The sequence below is a fragment of the Pteropus vampyrus genome, unplaced genomic scaffold (assembly GCF_000151845.1).
Source record: "Pteropus vampyrus isolate Shadow unplaced genomic scaffold, Pvam_2.0 Scaffold1, whole genome shotgun sequence".
In the NCBI taxonomy this organism is placed as follows: domain Eukaryota; kingdom Metazoa; phylum Chordata; class Mammalia; order Chiroptera; family Pteropodidae; genus Pteropus; species Pteropus vampyrus.
This window is the reverse complement of record NW_011888782.1, coordinates 19,805,120-19,820,517: the sequence shown is the minus strand read 5'-3', so window position 1 is coordinate 19,820,517 and position 15,398 is coordinate 19,805,120. Positions and strand designations below refer to the sequence as shown.

Sequence of the window (15,398 nt, the reverse complement as noted above, 5' to 3'; positions counted from 1 at the left end):
ACTACTTGCCAGGTTTATTGTTGTCTCACACATGGAAGCAGCTTCCTTGCTCAGTGCCTAGCTGATTGATAATAGAATAAATGGAATAATTCTAGCTTCTGCCCCTGACGTCAGAAAAGAACTGAGGAAGAAATGACCTTGTCAGACTCCCTGTCTGATCCCCGGGTGGTGAGGGGTGTTGTCAGCGTTTGCCCTGGGCAGGTGGGTGGAGCCAGAACGAACAAACTGCCTCTCCAGACTCTCAGCAATGCAGATGTAAAGGGAACCGGATCTCATGCAGGCCTGGCAGCCAGGCTTTCCTCTGTCTCCTCACAGGATGGACCCCATAGCTTACGCTGAGCTGTTGAAAGAATCTGGCAACCAGGTTTTTAAGAGTGGGAACTTCTCTTTGGCCATCAGAAAGTACGATGAAGCCATCCAGATTCTCCTGCAGTTATACCAGTGGGGGTAAGTGTTTGGAGTTTCTTTTCATCTTTTTTTTTTTTTTTTCTTAGTAAACGGGGACTCTGTTGCTTATGTTTTCTTGTCATTTCTTGTCACACTGCCTAGTTTCTGTTTTCTTTCTCATTTCCTGTTGATTTTCTCTGCATTGGCAGTTCAGAAACTGAGAGCACTCGAGTAATAAGGGAAATGGAAAGTGAAACATAGTGAACTGTGGATAAACATTACTAAACTTGCTCTTCTGCTCGGTTACGGGATCAGAGTCCTGGGATGACTGAAGTCCCCAAACCTCTCAATTGTCATTTATTTCATCTTCTTGAATACCTGTATCATTTATTCCCTGACCACAGTACACACCACTCGAGAACTAAGGCTCACCTCTACCTTGCCCCTTCCATTTCTAGTAGACCCATTCCCAAACCTTTTAGTTTCATGGCATGCTTAAAATTCATGGAGGACCCCAAAGAGTGTTTTTTATGTAGGTTTTAACTATCAATATAGTATGTATGAGAACTTAAAACTGAATTTAAAGTATGTATTTATTCATCTACTTAAAAATATCAATAATGACTTCAATACATGTTAACATAAATAACATATTTCAAAGAAAAATAACTACATTTTCCAAAGCAAACAATTTGGTGAGAGGAGTGGCACATTTTACATTTCTGCAGATCTCTTTAATGTGTCTCAGTAGAAGACATTTGGCTTCTCATATCTGCTCCTGCATTCAGTCTGTTGTAATATCACACATCATGTAGACTATGGAAAATTCCCCATACACATATGAGAGAATGAGCTTGAAAAAGGCACATAATGTCTTAGTATCATTGTTGTATTAGTTTTCTGTTGCTACTGTAACAAGTTACCACAGACAGTGGCTTAAAACAATACAAATTTATTATGCTGCAGTTCTGGAGGTCAGAAGTCCGAAATGAGTCTTACAAGGCTGAAATCAAGGCACCAGGAGGGTTGGTTCCTAGTGGAGGAGAGTTCGTTCCCTTGCCCTTTACGGCTTTGAGGGGTCACTTGTTTTCCTTGGCTTGTGGCTCCTTCCTCCATGTGCAAAGCACATCATTCCACTCTGTCATCACATCGCTTTCTTCCCTGCTATAGCCTGGTCTCATTCTGTCTCTTATAAAGACCCTTGTGATTGTATATAATTCAGAATAATGTTTTCTCAAGATTCATAAATTAAACACATCAGCAAAGTCCCTTTTGCCAGAAATGGTGACATCGTTTGGGGACCATTATTCAGCCTAGTACAATTGTGAAAGTATTTTGATAGTTTGATCTTGTGGACCACTGAAATGGCCTTGGGGATCCCCGGAAGTTCCCAGATCATACTTTGGGAACAACTGTAGTAAAGGAAGCAGAAGTTGTACTGAGAAATGACACTGAATTAAATTACTGAAACATGGCTCCCATCTCCTAACTCCTATCACCTTGATGTCGACACTCTAGCTGAACTTGAGTTGAGTGCAATTGGCTCGGGCCTGTAATTCTGTCATTTTGCTGCCTCCTGGTTCAGCTTTGAACTGTGTCAGAGCCGGGCCTAGAGCTCCTTATTCAGGGCAAAACATCCAGATTTCTTAAAGAGATAGTATTGTATGATGGTCATGGCCATAGACTGACCCCACACTGTGAGTGCTCAAATCTCAGCTCCACCACTTACTAGCTGTGTGACCACTAATGGGACTTCTGCCTGGACCCTCATGTATTGCCTTTCGTAAATCTTCCTGACGCTATTCCCCTTGCCCGTCACCTGCTGCTTGCCTTCATGCTGCTGCCAGCTGACACGGGGATTTAGGTGTATGTGGTTTATGGAGCAAGTGCTCTTAGGAGAAGGGAATGGAGGGAAGCAGGATGGGGCAGGGGAAGGGTCCAAGCAGGGATATTGTCTCATCTGGAGTCCGCTTCAGCCTGGTTCCCCGGGCAGCTCTGGAGCATGAGTTGTACTGCAGAGCTGAGCTGGTCCCACTTTGGGGCAAGGGAGCTGACCTTTTGATTCTCATGTCAGTCAATCAGTGGTTGTAGGCTGCCCGGCCCCTGAGAGTTGTTCTAGGGAGTGGGGTTATATTAGTCAGCTCCGGCTGCCATAAAAAATACCGTAGACTGGGTAGTTTAAACAACAGGAATTTATTTCTCACAATTCTGGGCCTGGGAAGGTGCTGGCCAATTCAGTTCCTGGTAAGAACTCTCTTCCTGGTTTTCAGCTGGCCACTTCACTGTGTCCTCACATGACAGAGAGAGGGAGGAAGCTCTCTGGTGCTTCCTCTTAGAAGGGCACTAATCTCATCATGAGGGCCCTACCCTTGTGACCTCATCTAAACCTTATCACTTCCCCAAAGGCTGCATCTCCAAATACCATCACATTGAGGGCTAGGGCTTCAACTTATGAATTTAGGGCAAGAGGCACCATTTAATCCATAGCAAGGGCATCACTTCCTGGGGAGAGCGTACTCCCATTAGGCTGAAGATTAATCCCTGGAGCCCCTAGCTGCAACTGACACTCACTACAGCTGGGGACAGCCACACTGGCCAAGGTATCTGGGCTGGACACTATGGCATCTATTACATTGCAGTCACAGCTCCCTTGCTAGTCACCCACTGGCTTCCCTACTGCCTCTTCTTTGTTTCTGGGGCCTCATCTTTTCCCCGGAGGGAATTATGGGTGCTGAGAGAAGCTGGACACACAAAGCACTGGGGTGGGGACAGTGGTAGAGGTGATTTTTACTTTGCTTTATTTTTGTCTTTCTGCATCACGTAACTTTTCTATAGTGATTTGTATTATTTTCGCAATTAAAATATTTAGTAAAAAAGAAGCCTGAGCCTTGCCTTGTGTGTCTTGAATTCAAGGGTATCAGGGCTTCTGTCAACATATTGTGGTATATTTTGTGTTTTCCTTTTCCTTCCGACTTGGTTTCAGCACCAATCTTGCTGTTGTATTATTCCAAGACCGAGGCAAGAGCTCCTCCACCCCTGCAGGCCATGTTTAGAGGGCCCCTTTTTGGCCTTCTCACAACTGTACCCCTCCCCACAGGCAGGAGTTTGTGGGGCCAGGGGATTTATCTGCCCAGAGCCCTTTTGTCTTCTTTGGTCCACACGGTGGAATTCCTGCCCATGAGCTCTGTTCCCAGGGCCTACACAGGCCTCCTACCTGAAGCCCGCTTGTCTGAGGACTGGCCAAGGTCACAGGTGTGGCCACAGCTTGGAATTGTGCCTCCTGCTGTGCAGGATAAAGGCTGCAGTGGAAAGAGGGGAGGAGGTAGGCAGGACCTAGGCCTGGCTCACCCTGCCCTGACACAGTTCTAAATTTGAAACTTGCCTTCCAGTTATTATAAATTAGGAGGATAGGACATATTTTATTGAACAGTTTGTAAGCTTGATTTATGGCCTTCAAATACGTAAGTGTAGCACTGTCCAATAGGGCTTTCTGTGATGATGAAAATGTTCTGTATAATGGAGTATGGCTATTGAGTCCTGAAAGATGTGGCTAATACAATTAAGGAACTGAATTTTAAATTTTATTTTGTTTTCATTAATTTAAATTTAAATAGCTACATGTGGCTAGTGGCTACCCTATTAGGCAGTGCAAATTAGCCACATGGTGTGTGGGCCTCCATTTGTATTCTGGCTCTGGGTCCTGCAAATGCTAAGGGGGCCATGCCGATGTAATAGAACAGCGCTTGCCCTGGACCTCTCACTGTGGGTCCATGGGGATGGTGTGGGCATGTATTGCAAAAAGCCCTTCCTGTGATAAGCTCTGCCTCCATTCAGCACCAACGTGCATGTGGAGTGGTTCACACTGTGTCTGGCCTCTGTTAAGGCTCAACGAGAACTCCTATTTTCTCCATCCTTAGGAATATTAATCATTTTTCAGCATCTTCAGCAATGGTCTCTAAAAAATAAAAAAAATCTGTGGAAATCAATAGGAGATGGAACCAAGGTGTTAAGAACATCGTCGTTAAAAGGTGGGAGCAGAGGATCTGGGAGCTAGGAAGGACAGATCTGTGTATTGCAAATGCCCCAGGCATTCTAGGGGGTTACAAAGGTCAGCTCTGATAGATATAAGAGAGATATTTCATGCCAAAACCCCTTTATGATGGCATCAGCTAGCATCAAAATGGTGGCCTTCAAGGATTGTTTTCTGTGTTTGCAGAGGGATAATTTTACTGACCACCAGCTTGTTCTTTCTCACAGGGTTCCCCCCAGGGACTTGGCTGTGTTGCTGTGCAACAAATCCAATGCATATTACAACCTTGAGAAATGGAATGAGGCATTTGTGGCTGCCAAAGAATGTCTCCGGTGGGATCCAACCTATGTGAAGGTATGGTGCAGTGACAGCTGGGAGTGGCTGCTGTCTCATTCTTCTTACCTGCCACCTTGCCTCCCTTCTTTATAAAAGGGGAGTGCTTCTCTTTCAACTCTCTTTGCACCTCAGACATATGCGCATAGGGTATGAGTGGCACCCAGAGGAGAGTAAAAACAGTGATGGCCAAGTGTTGAAATGCCTTTGAAGGGGAGAGCAGAGCTGGGCCTCTTGATGAATGGAGTGCAGTGGAGATCCTCATGGAGCTCATTTTCTTCTGATGTACTTACACTGAAATTCATAGTCTGTTCATGTTCTATGCTACTTGCAAGTTTCATTTTAGCAAAGCTTTATTTCAAATGCAAGCCGAGTGGATGCCATGACAGCAATTCTTCAGGTAACATTTCTTACAGTAGAAACCAGCCCCTTTGGAGGGATCAGGGAAGTTTGAGAGGCTTGTAAGACCTTTTAAGATTGTTAACAAAGATTAACAAATGATTATTAACAAAATAAGTAATCATTTGGTTGCTTTTTCAGCTAAAATGCTTGAGCACCCTGTCTGCAAGGCACCTTCACATTTTTGGTGCCTCAAGGCAGACAAAAGGAGTGGGAGACACCATTTTAGCCCTTGAGTAATTCACAGTCAAGCTAGGAGAGGAAAAACGTGCAAAATCAAAGGCCTTAAAATACATCCTGGAACCATCTGAGGCCAACATACATTTAATTGTCAAATTAGTGGTATAGACAGTTTAAAGAGAGGCTCCAGGATAAAGTGGGGGAAAGTCCAGCCCTTTCCCCACTGTGCTCTGTTTGTGCTGGTTTCAACAGCTTGGATGAGTTACTTTTCCCTGTCTACGCCTTCATCTCCCCAACTGTAAAACTGAGATAATACCTATGCCTTAGAGTTGCTTCGAGCATTAAGGAGACACGAAGTAAAGTTGTCGACTCTCAGTAAATAGAGTCTGTGTTATGTCTGCAGTGGTCTGCGTTTTGTGGATGACAACGTAGTGGGATGTGGGTGGGGAGGTTTGACCTACAGATTATGGCAGCCTTGAGGGAGGGATTTGTGTATTTTACATTAAACCTCTTCTATTGGATGGATACTTGAGAATTACTGAGTAGTTCTGAAAATGAGAATGCATTCCTGAGGAATTCTGCTCAGTGACATTTTAAGATTTTCCTGTCCCCTAACTAGGATAGGGTGAGGAGTAGTTGGGGTTTGCCCATGTCCTTGAGGTGGAGGCTGTGGCTGTGGCCCACGGGGCTAGGGGTCCTGGCTGATGCTCCAGGGTTCTTCCTTGAGTGTCCAGATCTGCAGCAGCCTCTTATAGCAGCCAGGACCACTCTCCCATTTTTACCCAGAGTTCCTGGCTGTCTGCCTCCATTTTCATTCTTCCTTCCTGCCCATCCCTCCCCCAAATGTCCTCTATAGGGGAGGAAAAAAATCATTTTCTTTGCCCTCTTTGGTTCAGTGGCTGGGGCCCTGCAAATGAGTCTGATAAGAGACAGATGAACAAGAGAAAAAGCATACAAGTTTTATTCGATGTTAATTTTTATGTGACATGGAGTCCTTTTGAGAAAGAAGTGAAGACTCCAAAGAAGCAAGCAGGCCTAAGAGCTTGTATACCATTTTTAACAAAGAGTGATAAATTGTGGAGACATGACAAGACAAAGGAGAGTGTTTTAAAGACTTCTAGGAGCTGCAAACTGGGGGAAAAGAATAGAAGAAAAGGACTATCTTAACAAGATTTGCTTGTGTAGGCCCATCTCAGTGCTGACTTTCTGTCTTCTTCATGGCCGTAAAAACTCACCAGGAGAGGGGATTCATGCAGTCCTTATTTCTCATATTTCGGGGTGGCATATTCTGATCTCCCTTACCCCCCTCCAAAATAAAAAGATGAAACAAATCTGAGAGAGTCAAAGAAATGAGAAATTCTGTACCAGCTTGCCAGTACCAGTTTTTCTGGTCGTTATCTAAGGTTTAGACTTTCAAATGATGGTTAAAACAAATGAATAAATCATCAGAGATTTGGCGTTAAGTGTTGATGCATGTAGATGGTCAAAGTGGGGAAGACAGTATGTATCATTTTGTTCCTACTCAGACTACAATATTGTTTGCATGGGAAGCCTTTTGTATCAGTTTGTTTACAGGCAAAACTAGACCATTTCCCTCTGTTAATTTTCCTCTCTCTACAGAAATTTAAAAAAATCCCCCTCTCCCCCCCCCCCCCCCCCCCCCCGCCCGGTGTATATTGCCTATACTGTAGAGCTCCATAAATCTCATTGCTTGTTATTACAATTTTTTCCCCTTATATACCCAGTGGAAGTTGTGTTTACTTTGATTGAAAGGAGCAAGGAACAACTCCTGTGTTTATATGACAATCTCATTCTTTTCTGGAACGCTGTAGTCTAAGGATTTTTTTTCATTTCTCTTTTCTTGTCTAGGCTATGATTTGAGGCATAAATAAATAAACCACACATGTAGTTGGAACCAGGCCTGCTTCCTTCTCTCTGTCATGTGATAGATGCTGCGTACATTATAGATTTGAAAGTGATTATTTGCTTGCCAGTTAGAAAATGACGGGAAAAATGTGGAAAGAATATAATGTGGCAATCCTGTATCCAGTGCTAGTTGGAAATCTGTGTTTACACAGAAGCGAGGCTCCTACAGCCCATTCCCCCATGTCATCAATCTTGCCCTTCCTTTCAGCCACAGATGAGAAGAGATGGGTCTGTTAAAGTTTTCCTTTTTCTCCCTTCCAGGGATACTACCGAGCTGGGTATTCCTTGCTGCAGTTGCACCAGTATTATGATGCCGCTCGCATGTTTTTGGAGGGTCTTCGGCTTCTGCAGGGCAGCCGCGATCAGACCCAGGTCGCTGATTTCCTTGTGGGAGTCTTCACCACGATGGGCAGTAAGTTGAACAGGGGAGCATTCTCTCTTCTCTCTTTTTCCTTTTCTCCTTCTTTTCTTCCTTCCTCCCTCACTCCTTTCCTTCCTCCCTCTTCCTTGTTATTTTATTTGAATGGCTCTTAGAGACTCGGGCTCTGGGGAGATAATTACAGGATGTTTCTTTGTGGCTGATTTATGTAGTTTGAATGAAACTGGTTTTTACATTAGAAAGCATTTCGAAAGCTTTTGCGGCTCATGCCTTTGTACAAATGACTAAGTCTTACTGCACAAATCAAAGTGTTCCCAATTTTGTTTCAGACCTCTTTTCTGTGTTGCTATTCATAGCGCTTTCCCTATTTATACTACTCATTTTATGTAATTTTTGCTCTTCCTTGTGATTTTTGCATGTACTTCTCCAACGTGTCAAGAAAATATTCTGGTTTGCTATGAAAATAACCTGAAAGGGCTGACTGAGGGCCCTGTGAAAGCTGACAGTGGGCGCTCAGTGTCACGGCTGCCATGCTCTCTGTGGCAGGGAACCTGCAGACTCAGCCTAGGAGTGACACGTGGGAGGCCTTTCACACTACTGCATTAGATTCTTATTCTAATGACCTGGCCCATGAGGTGGCTTTGTCAGTGGCTTGGATTAGGCAAAAACAGAAAACAAAACAAAACATTAAACACAACGTAATATACTCTTTGCCAGTGACAAAGGAGCTCTTTCTGTGGTTATCTTAGCCCAGTCTAAGTTCTTCTAGGAACCAGGCTGTTTTCAAATATTACATCTGATCCGTTTTAAGAGTGCACTGATACAAGATGCGCCATTAATTTGCATTCTGCCATTCAGAGACAACATCGATTGTAACACTTAGCCCAGTTCTAGAGATTTCACATTTAGAATGTGAAGAATGGCACATTTGAGAATTGCTGAAAAAATGGTTTTTGGCTTTCAGAGGAGGGGAAATCACTGCTGACAACAGATTCAACAGTTATAGAGCCACCTGTCACCATCGTGATTGCGGGGAGCGACTTCTGCGGTCTGAGCGTGCAGTCCTACAGATTGTGGCAAGTTAGGCACTGAAAGGGTTAAGAGCACTATCAGGCAGTGTGTGGGGAAGGGTTAAAGGTGGGCGCAGCTGTGTCCTCTAGACAGAGAAGTAGAAGGTCTCCACATGGGCACTGATGGATCACACCCACCAGTCGGCCATTTGGCAACAGTGACTAAAGCCTGCTTCTCTTTTTCTGAATCTGATGGCTTGGTCCTTCCCTTAAACTTCCTTATTGTCTTCTCTGTGTCTTTTAAGGGTCACCGTTCTGCCAGAAGCCAGACTGGAGTTATGGCAATTCTGAACAACTGCTCTTGGTGACTGCCCCTTTAAGAAATCTGGATGGTTTTCATTCTGCCCCCATCCTGAGAGAGGGCAACTAACATGACTTAGGGCAACAGCAACCCATACTTTTCCACCAAAGTATTCCTATTTGGAGGGGGAAAGTATGCCCACACCCAATTTCTAAATTTTGAAAAATATACTTAGGGAAATTTTTATCCTTTTATACAACATATGGTTGTTTTGATATTCACTTATTTTGGAAACTGATGACTCTGAAAGAGATGCCATGTTATTCTGTCTGACCTGTCTCCTTGGATGTGCTTATCCATGAGTTTGAGAAATATGGTTTGAAGGATCATGAGATGGAATAGGCCGATGGGCCACTAGGTTATAAGAATGTGTATTGTCTCAAAGAATTGGTAGATCTGGGTTCCAGTCTTGTTTTCTTGTCATTAACGAGCTACATGATATGCCGTGAAGCCTGACCTCACGTACGATCATTTCTCCTCTGTTGGGTGACGATAATATCTGTCCCATTTTTCTTTAAAGGAAATAAGTTTTGTAATTTCCCTTATGCTTCCATTTCCTCTTCCATAAATGAGGATAATAGACACTGCCTTCGTGGTTCGTTTGAGGGATTAAATATAAGCACATATCACTGGATTTAGTTAATAGAAAAGCTAAGCCAATGTTGGCTCACGTTATGCTGTCTGACTCTTAGGAGACTGATTGTCACTTAAACTTAAAATGATTTCAACTTCAGTCAATTATCTAGGACTTTATTTCTTTAATTTACCATTTGTCTATTTGTGGTTTTAATTGGAGGCTCTTTTCCCAAAAGTTCTAGACTTCCCCCAAGTTAAAATTTCTAACCTATGGAAATTTCTTCCAGGTGACCCCATTGTTTTGCAAAGTTTCTCGCCCTGCTTTGATTATATTTTCACCACTGGATTCTCAAGGGAAGTGTGGCAATCTGTAATAGAAAAGTTGGCGAAGAGAGGACTATGGCATGTAAGTAAAAGGAGACGGCTTTCTTCTGGGAAAAGTACATTCTTAATTAAATGGTTTTGTTCTTCTGACAGTGAGGGATAGTAATTTATTATTTGTTTACCTTGAGGCCAAAATAAAATTTTAACTGTAACATCGTTAAAGATGGAAAGTCAACTGAGATATGTTAATTAGCCAGTTTCTATTTTTTTAAAAGATAAGAAATATACTCTGTTTGTGGCAACTTCACTCCTTGCTGTGTGTCGCCATTGTCACCAAAGAAATATGAAGTCCAGATGCTAATGGTAACATGGAATGAGGAAAATAAACAATTGCATGCTCATATTCATCGTCCTTTTTATACTGCATTTGCTAGTGTGGGCCCAGATGACCTGCCTGTGCTGCTCGGTGGGTTTCTATATAGCTTTAAGGGACTGCTTCTCAGAGGTGATGCTGAGGCTGTAGGACCTGACCCCAGATCCAGGACTCCATGGAATAGAGGAGCAGAGTGGATTGAGGGGCCTGGGCTTCAGTGTCACACGGATGTCTCTGTGAATCTTAACCCTCCACTTTCTATTTTAGACTAATTACTTCCCCTCTGAGCCTCATTTCATCATTTGTAAGTTGCAGGAGATGAATCTATTCCCTCAGGGTTTTGGCAAGGATTAGACATAACAGACCGAGAACACCTAATACTAATATCAGTTAATGTTTATTCAGGGCTTACAATGTGCCAGACACTGAGCTAAAGGGGTTTTATAATGCCTGGCATATGCCAAGTGCCCAGTGAATTGTAGTTGTCACTGATGGTGGCCTATAAGTGCTCCTGAGAATGGGCTGGCCAGGGCTGGGTGTTTGGTTAGAAACGGCCTCCTGGGTTTTCTAAAGCTGAGCAGTCGAGGAAGGTTACCAAAGCAAGGGCAAACCCTAAGGACTCTAGACCCAGGCAGGCACAATGACTTCACAGTACAGAATTCTTAAGTTTTCGAAAAGGTCATGAATGCTATTGAAAATCTAATGAAATTATAGAACTCTCTGCCCACACATGCAATTTCGGGGATAGCGTCAGGGAGTTCATGGGAAACCCTTTAAAGTCCAGCCATGGGTTCCCTGAAGCTCACTTTATATGAAAAGTTCTTCGGAAGGAGGCACCAAGGATGAAGAAAGCAGATTGGACTCTTGGGGAACCAGGAGTCAGAAGTCCCGGGCCCTATTAACAAGAGACCTGAGGTCTTCTCTTTTTCAGATTAGGTGGCTGAACTAAGGTATCTTTCCAGCTTTATTTAAAAGTTCTGAAATTCTGTGACTCCAAGTGTCAGGGTAGGAGTAGGAGGCTTGCAGCCTCACTAATAGAAATGAAGTTCAATTTACAGGAAAGAGGCCCTGATGTTCTCTGTTCCTCAGGTGGAGTGCATGTGACTAGAGCCCCGTAGCTGAAGTGGGGAGTGAGGGCATGGGAGCCAGGTAGTTCCTGGTGGGTTATTATTTTAGCCAGCCAAGGAAGGCCCAGGAATCCAGCCTAAGAGGCAGATCCAATATCCTACGAGCAGGGGGGCCCAGATAATTTTCAAATATTGGAGACAGAAGCATCTTATGAAAAAAGCCAGGCCAGCAATCAGGACTTTGAACATGTCATCTGGGCAGTGGAACCTGTTTAGAGCAAGTGGTTAAGCATGGGTATCAAACTGAAAAGAAACTGGAGCAAATGTGGCCATTGGCTCAGCTCACATGGCCCCAGGCCCATTGGCAAGAGCACACATGAGGGACGTGCAGAGCCTGGGACGCTCGGACCTGTTGGCAGTTATCTGGATGATCTCTCAGGATATGCTGTCTGGGTGACCCAGGAAAAGTTACTTAACCTTTCTGGGATTCAGTTTCTCTAGTGATTTTAGATAGGGTCAGTGGCTTAACAACTGGCTCTCTGAGGGGGAAAAATAAAAAGTCCCGATTTGTAGTGTTTGCCAATTTCTGTAGTGGAACGACTCTCACCATGGCCAATTTCAAGCTACCAGTAGGATTACAGGACTTGAGTTGGAAAGAGATGTACACAGTCAGCTCTTGCTTGCTGATAAGACCCAGCTCCAGCACACCACGGGTGGGTCTAATGGACCTTAAATACTTGGGGCTTCTGAAACCCTGATGTGCTAGAGAATTAATTGGGATATTTCTAAAGGACTTGATTCTTCTGCCTGCTATGCTTTCAAAAGGGAATTACTTTTTTGCCCACTGCCTCTGTGCTCTCTGCAGTCCTGCTTGACATCCAAGGCTCCTGTCTTCTGCAAGCTTCAAGGAAATGTGGCGAGAACTTAGCTCTCAGCAAGAACAATAAGTTGGCTAGAGAGAGAGACTGATTATCATGGTTCAGGCTGAAAAGCTTGGCAGGTAGTTTAAAAAAAGAGACAGGGCCAGAGGGTATTTTGTTTTGTTTTGTTTGTCATTTTAAAGCTTAAGATAACTTTTGCTCTAATAACCTGTGTGGAGAACATCATCATTCCAAACTTTTCTTTTTCTCCCCTCATCAGTCATTTCTACTCCTGTCAGCGAGAAAAGACCGACTACCAAGAAATATCCACGTGCCAGAGTTGTCACTGAAAAGCCTCTTTCAGGTAAGGCGGCTTCTTGAAGCACATGATTTTACTTCAGGCTTGGATTTGGGACCTTCCCTTTCAGCTGCTTCATGACAAATTTGTTATTTATCATAATTTTATGTTTGGGCCACAGCTAATCCAGGTTTTACTGATTCTAAACTTTATGGGTAAAGGAGTTTGAAGTTTCATATTGATATAGTGACTTCCATGATTGTTTCTGTATATTTTTCTTTTCCAGAAATATGTCTTCATTGGACTTTATGAAAAAATGGAACAGGTGCCCAAGTTAGTCCAGTGGCTCATCTCCATCGGCGCAAGCATTGAGACTATAGGGCCTTATCCTCTTCATGCCCTCATGCGACTCTGTATCCAAGCAAGTGAGTGTTCTCCCAGTTAGATACCCGCCCTCCCAGCTGTCCTTCCAGCTCTGAGCGCTGATCTCTGGCGCTCTGCTGAGCTCAAGGGAAACCAGAATTTAACCACTCGAATGTAGAATATTCACGTAATTCGAATATTCAACGATTGATTATTCAAACGAGTGAAGGCAGCAGGGAAACAGCTTCGTTTTGATTTCTCCTGGGACCTAGTAGCTGCAGGAGGCCCGGATTGAAAGGATTCTGTGTTCCTAGACAGATTCTGGCAGCCGGGTGGGGCCCTGGGACCCAAGGAAGGGAATGAGACAGACAGCCTTGGTCTGACAGCGCTCCCAGGAGAGCTGTGGCGTTTCCTCCCACTGGCAAAGGCAGATGTGGTCTTTTTCCTGGTTCATTTTCTTGGGATTGGGGTGGGATCCAAAGGGAAACACTGGCTATTGCTGACATAGTTTGCTTGTGGTTCTTTTAAAGGACTCCTATTTTCATAAAATTTCTTTAAAAAAAATATATTATTAAAACACTCAAAACATATACACATTTTACACTTTAGAAAGAAGCTTTTTTTCTTTTCCAAGCACATATGGCATCACCGTTGGACATTTACCCATACTATTTCACAGCCGGAAGAGGCCAAGAGAGCTTGTCTAGATAGTCTTTCTCTTCTAGGCTGTATCATCTCCCTGGGAATGAGGGAGGGGTGGGGTGGCCAGGGACTCGAAGACCTGGGACCCCATCTTTGCTTTAGCCAGATTTGCCCTGCTGTTATTCATTTTATTATTGGGGACTCTGTAAGATATTTTATTCATACACAGGGATTGGTGAATATATTTAAAAGTAAAGTCTGATGAAAGGCAATCTAATCCAGACTTCCTAGTTTCCCTTTAGGAATCTGGAACCCAGGAAAGTGTGCGTCTGGTTATGAAGTCATGATTCTTCATTGTGTCTGCTTTTTAAGTTAGCTCCTGTGAGTATAGTCAGGTATCGATAAGAACAAGTGTTCAAGTTTGTCCCTGATTCGTTTCTCAGAGGAAAACTCTGACATGGTGGTAAATGGTGTCCGCAGAGCTGGCAGAAGTGTGTGGCTTTTCTTTATCTTAGGAGCTACAAGGAAGGAGTCTGAGAAAAGAATTTAAGATATATGTCTTATTGATAGTAATGTATTAGAGTCATCTAATTGGAGATACTGACTTGCTAGGAGCTGTCACACCCTGCCCAAATCCTCTTTACACTACTGCTCTGCTCCCATCCCCACCTTCTGTGAGTGTGGGTGGCTCTGAGAGAATTGCTCTTTACCAACAGTACCAGCCAGAGAGGATCTCTCTCAACCTTGCCTCCCTCCCTGGGGGCACAGAAGGTCATCTCCTGCCTCAGGGTGGGTCAATGCTGTGGTGCATTTCACTCTCCAGAGCTCCCCATCAGGTCAGGCAGAAGCAGACTCAGCTGAGACCACATCTCTGCTTGCCTCCTTCCCCTTCCTCACCCTGCTTCCTCACTCTCTTTCTCCTGAGCTCCCTCACTCGATAAGTCCCGTATATAAGAATCCAAATCTCAGATTCTGTTTCTAGGGAATCTGAATCACTTTCTGTAACTCATCCTTTCAATTCCCAAACTCCTGTGTCTCCCATACCTGTGTGCGTTGAGTGGCAAAGTGTGTTGGATGGATTACCCACATGGTTCCCTTAGAGTGGTAGATATGCAGAAAAGAACATAAATAACTCATTTAAATTCTCTCCAGAGGATAACCATCTTTTCAGATGGTTAATGGACCATAGGCCTGAGTGGAAAGGCCGCATCAACCAGAAGGATGAGGATGGCTGCACCGTCCTGCACGTCGTTGCCGCCCACTTCCCAGGATACCTCATCAAGCGTAAGTAGTGGCACCACCTGGCAGGTGTTCTGTGGGTTGGATGGCTTCAGGCATTAGAGAATCCAGACAACTGACCACTACGTTTTACCCATCTCATTCTGCGACAGGTTCAGAGGACTAAACTTGGCCTTAAATTAAGCATGATTGGAAGGGTAGGCTCTATGCAGAAAGGATGTGGGACAAGAGAAGGAAGAATTGCTGGGCTCCAGGAGCTCTGGTTGGCTTCAAATGGCTTCTGTGGGGTTGAATGACTCAAGGACATGGGCTTCTGGCTGCATTTGTTCTCTCCCTCTTCACATGGTTTCTAAGTGCTTTATTTTACATCACATCTGTGCTAGCCACTAGAGATAAATTGTGAACCAGACAACAGACATAGTCCTACCTTCGTAGCACTTAGAATCTAACACAGGAATCGCATCCTTCCGCCATGGCCAGGCAGGCCACGTGAGAAAGTGAGGCTTGCACATGCAAGGAAAAGGCGGTTCTTTGATACAGACGTACCCCGTTAGCCTGTGAAACAGGAAGACGGTATGCACTGTCACACAGCTCTTTGAGTTCTCTCGTTTTTCTAGAAACTCTCATGGAGACAAGCATTTTTTTTTTTTT

The 15,398-nt window shown here is 44.1% G+C and overlaps 1 protein-coding gene across 3 annotated transcripts in view; it reads left to right on the top strand.

Moving 5' to 3' along the window:
• The first annotated feature begins 202 nt into the window (after nt 1-202).
• TRANK1 (tetratricopeptide repeat and ankyrin repeat containing 1) overlaps nt 203-15,398 on the top strand; it is a 69,145-nt gene continuing 53,949 nt past the window's right edge. Inside the window, exons 1-7 of one of the 3 annotated variants that reach the window (XM_011363891.2) lie at nt 203-447; nt 4,645-4,771; nt 7,517-7,667; nt 9,869-9,987; nt 12,486-12,569; nt 12,790-12,928; nt 14,661-14,792. In XM_011363891.2, the coding sequence (XP_011362193.1) occupies nt 275-447; nt 4,645-4,771; nt 7,517-7,667; nt 9,869-9,987; nt 12,486-12,569; nt 12,790-12,928; nt 14,661-14,792 (925 nt within the window). In that variant the 5' untranslated portion in view covers nt 203-274. Of the gene's footprint in view, nt 448-4,644; nt 4,772-7,516; nt 7,668-9,868; nt 9,988-12,485; nt 12,570-12,789; nt 12,929-14,660; nt 14,793-15,398 lie in introns of those variants that run through there. The other 2 variants (XM_023535775.1, XM_023535799.1) reach the window with 2 other exon arrangements.